Raw genomic sequence first — 15872 nt, 5'->3', positions numbered from 1 at the left:
TTGTCCCCACTTCACCATCCCCTTAATCTGCAGCTCCCTCTACACCCACCCCCAGTCTTGAAGGGTGACACCCAAAATGTAAGTTCTCCACCTCCTGATGCTGGCCTGGCTTGCTGTGTTTTTCCAGCCTCCTATTTCCTGTCAGACAGAGCAGCAAGAAATGCATTCATTGAAGCTTCAGCATCAAACCTAAAGAGATAGTCATTTTTGCCCTTCTTGGAACAAAATGGTGCCAAATGTTTTTCCTCTTATTGCTAATTGCTTTTATCAAACCACCCCAATTAAATTATGAAACAGGACTATTGGTTTAAAATTACTACTACAACTACACCATGAGATTAGTGCTGCTAAGTTTTAACTGCTGGCTTTTGGGATGCCTTAGAGCATAGGTGCAGCTAGATTTGACCCTTTTTCACTGTTTGCAAGGCCATGCTGTATGTATATATATTAGCCATTTCCAATGCTACTATTAGAAGACAGCATGTCATAATACTTTGCCTTTAAGTTGACATGTAAATACAAAATTATTTCAACACGTTTGATGCAAAGAGGGGAAGGATTATATTTATTTAAACAAATCAGTATAAAAGACACTAGATATTAGAATCCGAACTTGTACACATTTCTTACTGCAAGAAAAACGTCAGCAAACCAGATTATAGTGCTGAGGTGCTTTTAAAGCAAAAAAAATTACTGCATGATATGTTTCACTTTCAAAACAATGTAAAGATCAGAAATAGAGTTGCTTTCTAGATGTGTCACACCAAACAAACTAAACCAGAGAAATAGCAGTGCTGTAGAAACTCAGTAGGTCTGGCAGTGTCTGTAGAGAAAGGAAGAGTTCAAGTCTAAACTGTAGAGATGTTAAGTTTCATTAAAGTCAAATCAAAATATTAACTCTTTAGTTGCAGCCAGATCTGTTGAGCATTCCAGAGTTTGTTCTTAAATGAAAATTTTCATCTGAAATTTTTAAGATTTTCTGGAATTAAAAGCAACTGTGTTTTAACTTTGAACCAATCGTTGCTTGATAATGTGGTCCTTAAATCATACTTCTAGTCATTTACTTTATCCATTTTTGACAAGTACAGAAGAGTATGCTATACTGATTGGAGTATGGAGGGAGAGGGCCAGAGTTTGACCTAGCAACACTCTCACCCCATTAGTGCACTTTTTGTTTTTACAAAAACATCTATATTCAATATTTCAATTTGGATAACAAATCACTGGTAATGCCAGAAACCAGGAGGTACAAAGGGAAAGAATGGGGTTATTAGTTTGCTTCTATATTTCAGAACAGACAAGACACCTTCAAAAAAACTATTCACAAAATACCTCAAATTAAGAAATAAGCCAGCAGCAAGGTATGGCATTGCCATCGACCAGCGACATGCCCACAGTTTAAACCATTCTTTAAAACAGAATGATTAAGAAATCAAAGCCCTTTGATTTATATAATGTGGTAAATATTAAATTTTATATGTAAAACTATAAAAATGTGGAACATTAAGATTATTCCCAGGATTGCTTGACCAGCATCATTGCACGTTTCATCTGTTCATAAGTGACAAACATTACCACGTTCCATGAACCTAGACGCAGGAAGGAGGGCATAAACCTGTTGCAAAATAAAAATTTTGGTTGTAATCAATTGAGAAAGTAAATTGTTCAATATCTATTTTTGAAAAGGTCTCAAACAAGCAATGGATAAGTAATATTGAGAGTTATGGAGGCAGATTTTAAAAATCGAGCAGCAGATCAGTTGTGAGGAGGCAATGGCTAGTGGTATTAATCACTGGACTGTTATTTCAGAAACCCAGGTAATGTTCTGGGGACCTGGGTTCAAAGTTCTGCCACAACAGATGGTGGAATTGGAATTCAATAAATATCTGAAATTGATATGAATCCATTGCCAATTGTCAGGAAAAACCCATCTAATTCACTAATGCCCTTTAGGGAAGGAAACTGCCATCTTTACCTGGTCTAACCTACAGCAATGTGGTTGACAATAAGGATGGGCAATAAATATTGGTCTAGCTGGTGATGCCATCATCCAGTGAATGAATTTTTAAAAAAATTTAGCCTGATAGAGTCATGGGGATGTTATCAATGACAGTCCAGTGACTGGTAGTCTGCCAGCACAGGGTAGGCTAATATCTTGTTGGAAGGGTACAAACTACCCAAAGTGACATTGAACAGGAGTGGGAGAAGGCAAGAACAGAGTTACACGACAAAGAATATTTGTGGGTCTTGGTGGAAAACAAGGCTAGCTTAAAAACTATGAGCAGTGCTGGAGTGGGAGTAGGATAGCCCCATAACCGCTCACCTCTGGGAAAGAAAACCACTTTAATATCATAGTCAAGAGGCTTAGTTCACCAGCAAGGGGAAAAATTGGAGGGGGATCAAGTTCAGACATCTGAAGATAAACATTGTAAGTGTGGTGGGAAGAAAGAATAGCAGTATTATTGGAGGGTGGAAGTGAAATAAAAGATGCCCATTTAGAAGCAAGGAAACTCAAACCCAAAGTATTTATAGCGATTAGGCTCTTGAACATTCACAAGTTCCATATTTATGATAAGGGCACTGCACAGAACAGTAATTGGATTGGTTTGGAATTGTACTGTTGGTTGGTTAGAATTAAAAATGGTATGAAAATACTCTTGATTTCAAGTTCAAAAATTCCATATTGGTTAAAGAGAGAGTTACCCTTTATAGAAAGCTGTGAATCCCTCTTTTGTCAGCATGATAAAGGCACAGTTTAAGGCACTGCCGTACTGGCCAGGAGCAGAGTTCATGTATCTGGTTTTTACCACATCAACGGGTGAAGCTACAATGGTTGTGCAGAATCCAGCGCCAAAAGCAGCACAAAAGTGGCATGGCAGGTTATCTGCAATCAAAATCAGAATGATCAGTTTGTGCTATTAAAAGTTTTAGCCTTTTATACTGGCCATTGTGCAATGCTTACCAGTCATAAAATTATTCTTGATCAGCCCTTCTTTGATCAGATCATATGTCACTAGTTCGGAGCAGTTCACAATAGAATTTCGAATAATATTTGGCAAAGTACCTGCAAAAGTCAACCAATGCTTGTGACATTGGAATTAATCTCTTCATTGTGCACAAAATTGAAGTCATTCAACTTATTATGAATTCTATTGGCTCCTTTTAACTATTTTTAAAAAAGCAATGAGCTGACATTATTTTAAAAAGGTCAAAACCTGACAGTGATTAGTTTGTGGATTTGGGGGCTTAAAAACTCATTGTGAATCAATTTCAGAAGTGGAGACCAGCTTCAAGTATTTTCAGCATTTTTTATTTCAGATTTTAAAGAGAAAAAAAAAAGGAGTTAGTAGGGCTACAAAAGTGGCTATGAAAATGGCAGACAGTATTAAGGAAAATCCCAAGGCATTTTATACATGTACAAAAAGGAGCAATAATAGCTAGGGAAAGGGTAGGTCCGCTCAAAGACAAAGGGAATTTATGTGTGTGGAGCTACAGGATGTGGGCAAGGTCCTCAAATACTGCATTGGTATTCAAAGGAGAAGTGGATGAAGAGTCTAGAGATTGGTATGTTGATATAAAAACAAAGCATTAAAGGGTGGACAATTCCTCAGGACCTGATGAGATCTATCCCAGAATGCCAAGGGAATTGCTGAGATCTTGCACAAAAAAAAATCTTTGTATTCTCCTTAGTTACAGGGGAGGTCCTAGAGGACTGGGGAAATAGCTAATGTTGTTCAGGAAGCTACAGGTCAGTGAGCTTTGTGTCAGCAGTTGGGAAATTAGGAGATTCTTAAGGAAAGCATTTACTCACATTTGGAAAAGCTATGGATTTATAGCAATGGGTAGCATAGCTTTGTATGGGGAAGGTTTTGTCTCTCAAATTTGAGTTTGAGGAAGTGACAAAGATAATGGATTAGGGCAGGGTGGTGGTCTACAAGGATTTTAACAAGGTCCCTCTGGACAGGCTGATACAAAAAGGTGAAGTCACATGGGATTCATAGTAGCTGGTAAACGTGAATACAGAATTGGCTTGGTCAGAAGAGTGGCAAAAGGGTGTTTTTTTAAAAAGCTGAAAAATATGTGACCAGTGGGGTTCCACAAAACAGTTCTAGGAACCCTGTTTGAAATATCTACAAGTTTTATAGGTGACACAAGGATTGGGGGAAACTGTGGATAGGGAGGAGGATTGCCAGAGGATGCAAAAGAACAGATAGGCTGGAAACCGGAGCAGAGAAATGGCAGGTGGATTTTAATCCAGATACAGGAAGTGGCAGAACCCTCAACAGGAAAATAGCAACAACTGGATAAGGTGGTCAAGAAGGAATATGGCATCAGTTGTGGCAGACTATAGAAAATTGTCAAGTCATCTTGTCACTATAGAACTTTATGCAATATTCAAAATGTGGCCTAACTACAGTTCTGATCACCACACTATCAGAAGGATGTGGAGGCTTTGGAGAGGGTACAAAAACAGTTTACCAGGGTGTTGCCTGGTCAGGAGGGTATTAGCTATTACTAGAGATGGGACAAATTTGTTGGTTTTCAACGGAATGGGGTGGCACGGTCGTCCAATGATTAACACTGCTGCCTCATAGCACCAAGGACTTGGGTTCGATTCCAGCTTCGGGCGACTGCCTGTGTGGAGTTGCACGATCTTCCAGTCTGGAAGCCTCCAGAACCCAGGTTTCTTCTGGGTGCTCCGGTTTCCTCCCACAGTCCAAAGATGTGCAGGTTAGGTGAAGTGGCCATGCTAAATTGCCCATAGCGTTCGGTCCATTAGTCAGGAGTAATTACAGAGTAGGTGAATGGGTCTGGGTGGGTTACTTTTTGGAGGGTTGGTGTGAACTTGTTGGGCCGCAGGGCCTGTTTTCATACTGTGGGGAATCTAAGAATTAGAGATGCAGATGAGCAACCTGATAGAAGTTTACAAAATTATGAGAGGCAATGTATAGAATGCATAGTCAGAGGTTTTATACCCCCCAGGGTAAACTGTCAATTAGTTAGGCTAAAGGTACTAATAGGAGAACGTTTAAAACAGGAAGTGAGGGAGGCAAGTTTTTTTATTTTGAAAAAAAAGGTAATAAATGCCTGGAATTCACTGCCAAGAGATGTTGGAGGAGTTGGATACAATAGCAACATTGAAGAGGCATCTTGACAGATGCATGAATAGATCCAGGGAATAGAGACATGGACCATGAAGAGACAAGGGGTTGTGAGTGCAGACTTGGTGGGCCGAATGGCCTGTTCTTTCTTTGCAGTCCTGGTGCTTTGCCTTCAATCTAGGCAGTTTTTGCCATAAAATCCATAGTTTGCATCCACCTGTCTCAGCTAGGTTTTTTAAATTTGACAGTCTTTCCTTGCCTCTTCAGGAAGTTGTAGCAAAGCAAAACAAAATTGATTCAGTCATTGAGCAGCCAATATTAGACCCTAAATATTCCCACTTCAGCCCTTCAAAGTGCTAATTAATACAATTATCCCTCACAATGGTAATGGTGGAATGCAGACCAGTCTTTAACACTAGATCTAGTAACTCAAATCAACTAGGGAAACAGTAATAAAATGTATGAGACTTTCAGACCTTTCCACAATCCTGGAAGTCCTTCCTCCTTAGCGATTTTTCTGTAGGCGTTTATGGTCCCACTGTACCTCTTACGCACACCAGTTTGGTTAGATTGTGCTTGAAACCTTACTTTCACCACATCGGTTGGCTGTGCCATTGTGACTGCCAAGGCTCCTGTTGTGCAGCCAGCAAGCAAACGACTACCAATGGTAATAGCTGGGGATGGAAAAAGGAAAGGAGATGATTAGTGCAAGGAGAGGGAGGAGGGTCTGGAAATCATTTAAACTAGGACAGGATTTGGAGATGTCACCCACATGCATATTTGTGGGGTGAATTTGTACTTGCAGTTACATTGCACTTTGCTCAAAAGCTGCATGAATCTATAAAAGATTCTGTTAATTCACTTTTTAGATTAGAAATCAGCCTAAGTGGCACAGACACCAGCATATAGGGAGATACCAATTGTTAATGTGTTGAAGGTGTTATCAGCCCAGATAAAGTTAACCTGAGAATGTAACTTTTAAAAATGTTTTGAGATTTACATATGAAAGTAGTGAAATCATCATAGCCATTCTAACAGACGAGAGACTTAAACAATCAAGGTCTTTTTTAATGTATAATTTCAGTTACATCACACTGTAAACCTTTGCTACAAATTCTGTGTCTTACTATAGTGTACTCCACAACTACCTGAAGGAGCAGTCCTCCGAAAGCTAGTGCTTCCAATTAACCTGTTGGACTATAAATCAGGTGTAGTGTGATTTTTTTACCTTTAAATAAAAAGGACAGAGATTACCAAAAATCAAGGTTTGCTTGGACAGGTTCATAAAGGACAAAGAATGGTTAATTTGATATGGAAACATTGGGGTGACTGATTGCTTGTAGGGCAAATGTTACATTGCAGCTTGGAACAATAGAATAATAGCAGCATAGCCACCCTTCTGGGTAGAATCAGCTCATTGCACCTGGGCTGGTTCTTCCTCATACAAATAGCTCCACCCCCTTTTCCACAGCCCTGGAAAACATCTCAAAATCCCTTTCAAAATTTACATCTTGCCTTCACCAAATAGTACGTGCCACATTATAACTAGTCTTTAAAATATGGTCCTCTTCTCTTCTTTACCCCTCCCCCACCACTAGACTTTTTTTTAAAAAAAACCATCACTTCAATTCAGAATCCAGATGAAATGGCTTCTTCCTACTGACCTGATCAAAATCTCTAGTTTGAACATCAAATTATTTGTTTTTTTTAAAAAGGTTAGATCCAGCATTTCTAATATTTCATCAACTGAAGTTCCTTCATTCTTCCTTTTCTGATAAATCTGCTCCATAATTTTAAAATGTGCCAAAAACATATGTCATCTTTGAGACAATACTGCTGGTGAGGTCTAAAATCAGTGATTTATCATAAAAACCCTTGCTTTTGTATTCAGTGCCTCTATTACAAAAGCCAAGAGATTCTGTACTCTATCAACTAGTCACTGAAGTCTGCACAGACATTTGGTCTTATAAAATTGTACCATTTAGACTCAATTACTTTCCCTTAGAATATAGATCACCTCAATATTAAAATTCCATCGGTATCTATTGAAGCCTGATGAAGGGCTTTTGCCCGAAACATCGATTTTCCTGCTCCTCAGATGCTGCTTGACCTGCTGTGCTTTTCCAGCAACACAAACAACTACCCGTTAATTTTGCCCAGGCTTGTGCCCGGGAGTGGTTACTCCACTGTCACATGGGAATATTTACACCACAAAGCAATTAAACCATCAAAAGACAGGTCTATTTAAATAGTTGGAGATAATTGTATGCCCATTCAAGATGTTCAGTATGATGTCCTGTTTGAGGACATCTTGGGCAAGGTCAGCAATAGTGGCACAATGAATGCAGTCAAACAGTTTTCACTGCTGCCATGCACTTGCAGGTCAACTACACAGACTGTTGACCCAAGTACCGTTCTAGGAGTAAAGCAGTTCAATATTTTTGTCTTGAATCTCAGGCAAGCAAAGGGTACAGACAGTCCTTAGAATTTCTCTACAGCAACCATCACACTAGCATTCCAAACTTAGAAACACCTTCAACAGCAAAATGCAGTGTTGGTTTGACCATTGGCATCAGGAAGATAAGGTCTTCAGAATGGTTCAGGATGTTACCACACTAATCAGCTGTTAGCATTGATGGTGGGATATTGAAAGTAGTTTGCATTAAATCAGAAAAGCTGTAATTTGTTGCATTTGAAATGTGAAGAACTGACAAGAGCACCAAACAGCAAGGTTTACCAATCCCACATCTTCAGTACACTCTTCTACATTATAAGATGCAGACAATATCTACCCATATTGTGGCAATGTGCATCTTCCAGGTGGTGTACATTAACCCACTAAGGCTCCATTGACAGAACCTTCCCAAATGCTTATCTGCTACCAACTAAAGAGGTAAGGGCAGCATCTATATGGCAACACCTAATGCATGTCCATGTCCAAGCCACACACCAGCCTGATAATGGTACAAAAATCACCATTCACTGGTGAAACACAAACACCATTGAGTGTACCTACACTATATAGGCTGTACTGGCTGAAGTTAACAGCCATCATGCTCTCCAGGTGAATGAATATTGGCATAGCCAACAAATCCCTGAGCAAATAGAGGCTCAACAATTTCCACCTTCACTGTCTTAATCATATTCTCAGCTTTCCCTGGTACCAAGTTACCACCTCAATAGGAATCAGCAAGCTAACATCATGTGCTGGTTCTAATATCTACCAGGTAGCAGACTGCTACACCAAACGTGTCAGAGAATGCTACAGGCTCCTGAACCACACATTATGCTTGTCATAGTCAACTGTCACTGCACCAACCCTGCCTCAAGATGGAAGGTGCTCCTTTCAGGATGAGCTTATATCCATTATAAGCTCATCCTGTGGTTGGTACGGTGGCACAGTGGTTAGCACTGCTGCCTCACAGCACCACAGACCCGGGTTCAATTCCCGCCTCAGGCGACTGACTGTGTGGAGTTTGCACGTTCTCCCAGTGTCTGCGTGGGTTTCCTCCGGGAGCTCCGGTTTCCTCCCACAGCCCAAAGATGTGCAGGTCAGGTGAACTGGCCATGCTAAATTGCCCGTAGTGTTAGGTAAGGGGTAAATGTAGGGGTATGGATGGGTTACGCTTCGGCGGGTCGGTGTGGACTTATTGGGCTGAAGGGCCTGTTTCCACATTGTAATGTAATCTAATCTATACTCATGCCTGAAGGTACTCACCATCAGATCCATTGGTGTAGAAGTGTTTGACAGAATCGTAAAGCCCAATACGCACTGATGCAAAGCTCATCTGACGTTGAAGACCAGCCACCAAGCCATTATAGAGACTTCTTGCTCCTTCAGTTTTCACAATTGTCACCATGGTACCAAAGACCCCTCTATACTTTGGAGAGGTCACATTGTTGATAGATTTGTATTCTCCTTGAATCTGAGTGTATGAACAAGACTTCTATAATTTCAGCCACAATCAAGTTGCTTATGTCTTTAAAAAAAAAGAGTTTCAAACAGTTCTTTCGTTTGCATTAGTCATTTATAAAGAAAAGAAAATGCTAAACTTTAATGAATGCAAGCCCCTGTCCTGTTATGCTGGGGAAGTTGCATTTCATGGAACATAAACAGTTCTAGATTATATGTGCCAAGGTCTCAGTGCTACAAACCACAGAGGTGCTGTTTGCCTTGGTTTCTGTATTGTGATACCACACCTTTGACAAGATCCTCCAGTCCCTCTGCAAGATCAGCATCAAGCAAAAGTGGAAACATACCAGTGACTATTCTGTCATGAAGGAAAATCCATCTTGATCGCATGGGGAGGTGATGGCCTCATGGTATTATTGCTGGACTGTTAATCCAAAGGCCCAGGTAATGTTTTAGGGACCCAGGTTCGAATCCTGCCATGGCAGATGGTAGAATTTGAATTCAACAAAAAAAAAAATATAGAATTAAGAATCTAATCATGACCATGAAACCAGTGTTGAAAAAACCCATCTGAATCACTACTAGTGTCCTAGCCAGCAATGTCCTCATCCATGAATAAAAAAAAATCCATCCAGTCTCTAGACCAGGCCAAAGAGAAGGAGTGGAAGATTTACAATTGGGGTCAAAATTTGGTTAAAACCTTGTTCCATTATGCCCAAATGCTACACCTAGCATTCATAGAGTCATAGAGACAGCATGCAAACAGACCCTTCAGTCCAACCCGTCCATGCTGTCCAGATATCCCAACCCAATCTAGTCTCACCTGCCAGCACCCGGCCCATATCCTTCCAAACCCTTCCTATTCATATACCCATCCAAATGCCTCAAATGTTGCAATTGTACCAGCCTCCACCACTTCCTCTGACAGCTCATTCCATACACGCACCACCCTCTGCGTGAGAAGGTTGCCCCTTAGGTCTCTTACATCCAGCACTTCCTCCTCTGCAATAATGAACATTTTGCAAGGTGTCACCATCTATTTCTCTGCAGTCTATCTTCCACATCCTTTGCCACAGGAAATACTGATGCAAAATATTCATTTAGTATCTCCCCCATTTTCTGCTGCTCCATACAAAGGCAATCTAGGCTTCAACCTATCTACTCTGGCAGACAGCTATCAGGACTGTGACGATCTTTGAAAGACTTCAGATTTTATCCAGAAGGTAACTAATCCCAGTATTATCCTAATCTTTCCCTAACCACAGGCAGAATGGCTCTTCAGCTTTCTTAGAAGACAGAAGACATTTCTTTAGACCAGATACAAGGAGACAGGCTAAATGTTCAACCATAGATTTTTGCTACCTTCCCCCACCCTCCTCTGACTTAACACCTCCACCCCCACCCACCTATTGTGCTCTATGTTACTTTCTCCCCACCCCCACCATTTATCTTTCCACTCTGCAGGCATCCTGCCTCTATTCCCGATGAAGAGCTTTTGCCTAAAACAACGATTTTTCTGCTCCATGGATGCTGCCTGACCTACTATGCTTTTCCAGCACCACTCTAATCTAGACTCTGGTTTCCAACATCTGCAGTCCTTGTTCTTACCATATTAATAACAAGTCAGGGCAGGGACTTCTGAAGAGCCAAAATAAGTTGTCCACCTCAACCAAAGAGATGCCTGTTTCCAACAGTTAAAAGATTGTTGTGCAATGTCAATTCTGACAGGTTAGAGATAGTACAAGTGACCTACAAGTTCCTGAAGAAATATACAATGGAATACCAGAGATGCATTGGACTCAGTCAGGAAGTTATCTGCAGTCCAACAGTACTCTTGCTCAGGCAATTATTTAAACAGGTAACTAACACATTTGTTTCAAATGGAAGTTTTGAAATTTTTGTTAACCCGTGAGTTCCAAAGGTCAGACACTAAGTACAACTAGGTTGCAAAAGGATTTGGGTTGAAAAATGTCAACTCAGTCAAAAATAAGGAGGACTTCACCTGATAAAGAGCAGTGCTGCAAAAGCTTGCAAATTTCAATAAACTTGTTGGACTATAACCTGGTGCCTTGTGACTTATGATTTTATAATTGCAAATGGTTGCCTTATCATGCCTGTCCTGATAAGTGAAAAAATACCATTTACATTCTACTTTGAAACCAAGAACAAGATCCAAAGCTAATATCAAATCTTAAAACTTGGCATAGCTAATTCTCCCCAGTTCTTTCCTGTAAACTGAAGTCTTGACAAATTAGAACTTGGATTTCTTGTCAAGCACTTGCTCTGAAAGTCGGACAGTTTTTTTTTATAAAAACTTTCAGTGGAGAAAGTTGAGCTTTTCTTGAACTGTTCAGCATTTCTTCCCTGGAAAAGAAGAAATTAGATTTGCTTCTGATACCAGTCAGCTCTCCTCTGAACTGCCTGAAAACGTTCTCTTTTCGAACAACTTACAATAGAACCAATCCTCAATTATGCCAAACCAAAAACAAGCAAATAAATTTTAATTTTTATACTACCTGTCCCTAAGCCAACATAGTATAAACAAGCATCCATTAACACTCCAGGGGCCCTGGGCTCTGTCACACTGGGTTAGGTCACTTTCAGATAGACTGACTTAGATACTTTTCTAAAGTGTTTTAAAAGCCATCCTCATATTCCATATTTTCATAGCTTGTAAAGACTCCATAGTTTTTGAAGACTGGAAAGTGGAAGTTTGGATTGCTGTACTGCAGAGAATGAACTAATTTAATACATTTAAGTGAATCTCACTTCCAGTTCTGGTTACACAAGGGCACGTGAGCTTTGGGGAAGTTGGATTAGATACTTTGAGGCAAGATGGTACAGATCTCCTTGGGTTGGAAAAAAAACTGTCAAGCAAGAGGTTTTGGATTGGTTTCAACTTGCAGTTTGTTAGAACTGAGAAAGGAGCAGCAGGCATCCCCCCACTCCACCCCCCAGCAGAAAACCAGCATTAGAAGTTCAAAAAGAGAAGAACTTAGAATAATCAGCAAAATCCTAGGACTAGCTAGCTAGCTACCAAGTTTGGAGGATCACTGCAGATGACAACAGGATTGCATTACCAAAAAACAGAACTGAGAGAAAGTCACTCAATTCCCCCCTTGTCAGACTGTTCCTTTTGCATAGATGGTTTTCAATCCCATCTCCCTGCAAGTGTTTGCCTTGTCAGTCCTATTTGAGGAAGGTGTGTGTTTGAATTTAAAGAGGATATGGTTCAAAATTTGAATATTCTTAATTACTGATCAGTTTGCTATACTTTAGAGGATACATATCCAATAAGATTTCTATGTTCTTGCTAGTTGATGAAACCTGGAGATTTTTTAAAAATCTAGTGAATAGTTGCATTATCATTACACTAGTGATTAAATAGATACTATCTTACAAGTCATCACAAAATGTAAAAAACTAGGTTTGATTGTCAGTGCATTCTTCCTATCAGGATCTGAACAATGCAAGTCAGACAAAAAAAAAAGGCAAGGTACTGCAGATGCTGGAAATCTGAAATAAAGAGATCATTTAGAGAAACACCAGGTCTGGTAGCATCCGAGGAGAGCAAGAAATCATTTCCAGTGCAGAAGGACACTTCAGTTCTGAAGAGTCAATGTAAATTTAGACACATCATTAGGGCACGGACAGGAAAGTCAATTCAAGACCACAACCAGGTCGGCCATGACCTTAAAAGGCAGAGTAGACTGTAGTGCTGAAGGTGTCATCTCATCCAGTTTCAAAACCAAGGCAACCATTTTTGCTATCAAAGCGTACAAGTTCCAAATTCTTGCCATGATGTAACACTTTTGCGAAAAACAGGGTGCCTCATCACATTGACATAACACTTTCCAAACAAGACTGTTGATTGAAGGTTACCAATTCTGTTTATTGTCTGAATCCTTACACATTTAGAAGGCCCTTGAAGCCAAATTCCAATCTTAAATTGTCTAGAAGCAAACTGCTTAAATGCCACAGAATCTCAAAGGGGAAAATAATTGACTTGCATCATAAAAAGATACCCAAGAGTTTCCCTTTTCCATACGAATAGAACATTGTCTAGCTGAATTCCAACAAAGATTTTAAAAAAAAAGAGAAATAGCATACCCTCAATGCATTAAATTATTGACAAATATTTGTTGGACTTCCATAACCTTTATGAAATCAATTGCCTCTGCAGGCAGTTTGAAAAATAAGAACAAATCCTCCCTGCAACCAACAAACTAAACACATGGCCAACAAAGCTAAAATATTTTCCAGATTACTTTTCCTGCTGTGGGGGTCTACTTTAATATCATTATCCCCAAGCCCTGATGTTCCATCTGAAGGGATACTTCCTCATACTTAGCCATCTTCAAGGGAAGACTTGCTATTATTCCCTATCAGGGAAGTAGAAACCAAAATTCTTTCAATATAAATCAACTAAATTTGATTTATTGGCAACTATCAAACTTTTTCTGATCATACTTGGCTCTTATTTCTAAAACTGTCCAACATAACCAAGCTATGGCCCCTATTTACCTTCCTATCTCTTTCGGGGCTACTTTAGGTCCGCTCTCTAATGGTTAGAGAATCCATCAATAGTACTTATTGTTTCTGGAACAAATGGTCATCCCCAGATTCAGCAGTGATTCACAACAGCTTTCTATTATAAAGTCAGCATGGAAACAAATCCTTTGGTCCAACTTGTTCATGCTAACCAGGTATCCTAAATTAGAGTCACATTTGTCAGCACTTGGCCCATATCTCTTCCCATTCATATACCCATCCAGATGCCTTTTAAGTGTTATTGTACCAGCCTCCACCACTTCCTCAGGCAGCTCACTCCATACACATAACACCCTCTGAAAAAAATGCCCTTAATCTTTTAAATCTTTCCATACTTGCCTTTAATCTAGACCCCCACATCGGTTTTGAGTGCTGCTGGAAAAGCACAGCAGGTCAGGCAGCATCTGAAGAGCAGAAAAAAAAACGACGTTTCTGGCAAAAGCCCTTCATCAGGAATGAGGACTTCTGCTCGAAACATTGATTTTCCTGCTCCTCAGATGCTGCCTGACCTGCTGTGCTTTTCCAGCACCACTCTAATCTAGACTCTGATCTCCAGCACCCACTTTTGCCCAGTTAAAACCTATGTGCTCTAGTTTTGGACTTTTTGTTCAGTACTGATCAGATTCCCTTAAGAGACACATGTAGACTTGCCTCCTCCCATTCTTATTTTTGCATTCCAATCATAATTACTCAATTGTTTAAGTTTTTTTTCTTCATGTTAACATTGATTCTTCCAGTAGTTTCTTAAATCAGTTTGTAATTCTCAACTCTCCTACCAATGAAGCAGTTTCAATATGCTCTCTAGACTACTGACTGAGTACTTATCAAATCTCCTCACAACCCTCTCTCCTCAAGGGAAGGACCCTACAGTTTTCAATCCATCCATGAATTGGCAGTCATCCAGAATCATTTTCTCAAATCGTCTATAATTCATTCAAATATGATGCCAGAATATTTCAGACAAGGTGAACTACTTTATAAAATATTTACCATGTGATCCAAGTCTATTTAGAAAGCACAGGATTTCATAATTGTTCTTAGACTTGACCTACTCTTGGGAAATAAGGCAGGGCAGGTGACTGAGGTGTCAGTGGGGGAGCACTTTGGGGCCAGCGACCATAATTCTAATCGTTTTAAAATAGTGATGGAAAAGGATAGACCAGATCTAAAAGTTGAAGTTCTACATTGGAAAAAGGCCAAATTTTGACAGGATTAGGTAAGAACTTTCAAAAGCTGATTGGAGGCAGAGGTTCGCAGGTAAAGGGACAGCTGGAAAATGGGAAGCCTTCAGAAATGAGATAACAAGAATCCAGAGAGTTTATATTTCTGTCAGGGTGAAAGCGAAGGCTGGTAGGCATAGGGAATGCTGGATGACTAAAGAAATTGAGGGTTTGGTTAAGGAAGAAGGAAGCATATGTCAGGTACAGACAGGATAGATCGAGTGAATCCTTAGAAGAGTATAAAGAACATAGGAGTATACTTCAGAGGAAAATCAGGAGGGCAAAACGGGGACATGAGATAGCTTTGACAAATAGAATTAAGAAGAATGCAAAGGGGTTTTACAAATATATTAAAGGACAAAAAGGGTAACTAGGGGGAGAATAGGGCACCTCAAAGACCAGCAAGGTGGCCTTTGTGTGGAGCCACAGAAAATGGGGAGATGCAAAATATTCATTTAGTATCAGTATTTACTGTGGAAAAGAATATGGAAAATATAGACTGTAGGGAAATAGATGGTGACATCTTGCAAAATGCCCAGATTACAGAGGAGAAGTGCTGGATGTCTTGAAACAGGTAAAGGTGCATAAATCCCCAGGACCTGATCAGGTGTACCCGAGAACTCTATGGGAAGCTAGAAAAGTGATTGCTGGGCCTCTTGCTGAGATATTTGTATCAGATAGTCACAGGTGCGGTGCTGGAAGACTGGAGATTGGCAAACATGGTGCCACTGTTTAAGAAGGACAGTAAAGACAAGCCAGGGAAATATAGACCGGTGAGCCTGATGTCGATGGTGGGCAAGTTGTTGGAGGGAATCCTGAGGGACAGGATGTACATGTATTTGGAAAGGCAAGGACTGATTCGGGATAGTCAACATGGCTTTGTGTGTGGGAAATCATGTCTCACAAACTCGATTGAGTTGTTTGAAGTAGTAACAAAGAGGATTGATGAGGGAAGAGCAGTAGATGTGATCTATATGGACTTCAGTAAGATGTTCGACAAGGTTCCCCTTGGGAGACTGATTAGCAAGCTTAGATCTCATGGAATACATGGAGAACTAGCCATTTGGATACAGAACTGGCTCAAAG

The 15872-nt window shown here is 40.1% G+C and overlaps 1 protein-coding gene across 2 annotated transcripts in view; it reads right to left on the bottom strand.

The window, feature by feature from the left end:
- Positions 1-542: 542 nt before the first annotated feature.
- Positions 543-15872, bottom strand: part of LOC122550856 (mitochondrial uncoupling protein 2-like) — a 20869-nt gene continuing 5539 nt past the window's right edge. For both annotated transcript variants that reach the window (XM_043692203.1, XM_043692204.1), the window contains exons 3-7: positions 8821-9028; positions 5579-5776; positions 2963-3064; positions 2704-2884; positions 543-1615 (exon numbers count right to left, since the gene is read on the bottom strand). In XM_043692203.1, the coding sequence (XP_043548138.1) occupies positions 1510-1615; positions 2704-2884; positions 2963-3064; positions 5579-5776; positions 8821-9028 (795 nt within the window). In that variant the 3' untranslated portion in view covers positions 543-1509. The remainder of the gene's footprint in view (positions 1616-2703; positions 2885-2962; positions 3065-5578; positions 5777-8820; positions 9029-15872) is intronic.

Source organism: Chiloscyllium plagiosum, chromosome 6 (assembly GCF_004010195.1).
Source record: "Chiloscyllium plagiosum isolate BGI_BamShark_2017 chromosome 6, ASM401019v2, whole genome shotgun sequence".
NCBI classification, from domain to species: Eukaryota; Metazoa; Chordata; class Chondrichthyes; order Orectolobiformes; family Hemiscylliidae; genus Chiloscyllium; species Chiloscyllium plagiosum.
The sequence above is the reverse complement of the archived record's forward strand: the minus strand, read 5'-3'. Positions and strand labels throughout refer to the sequence as shown.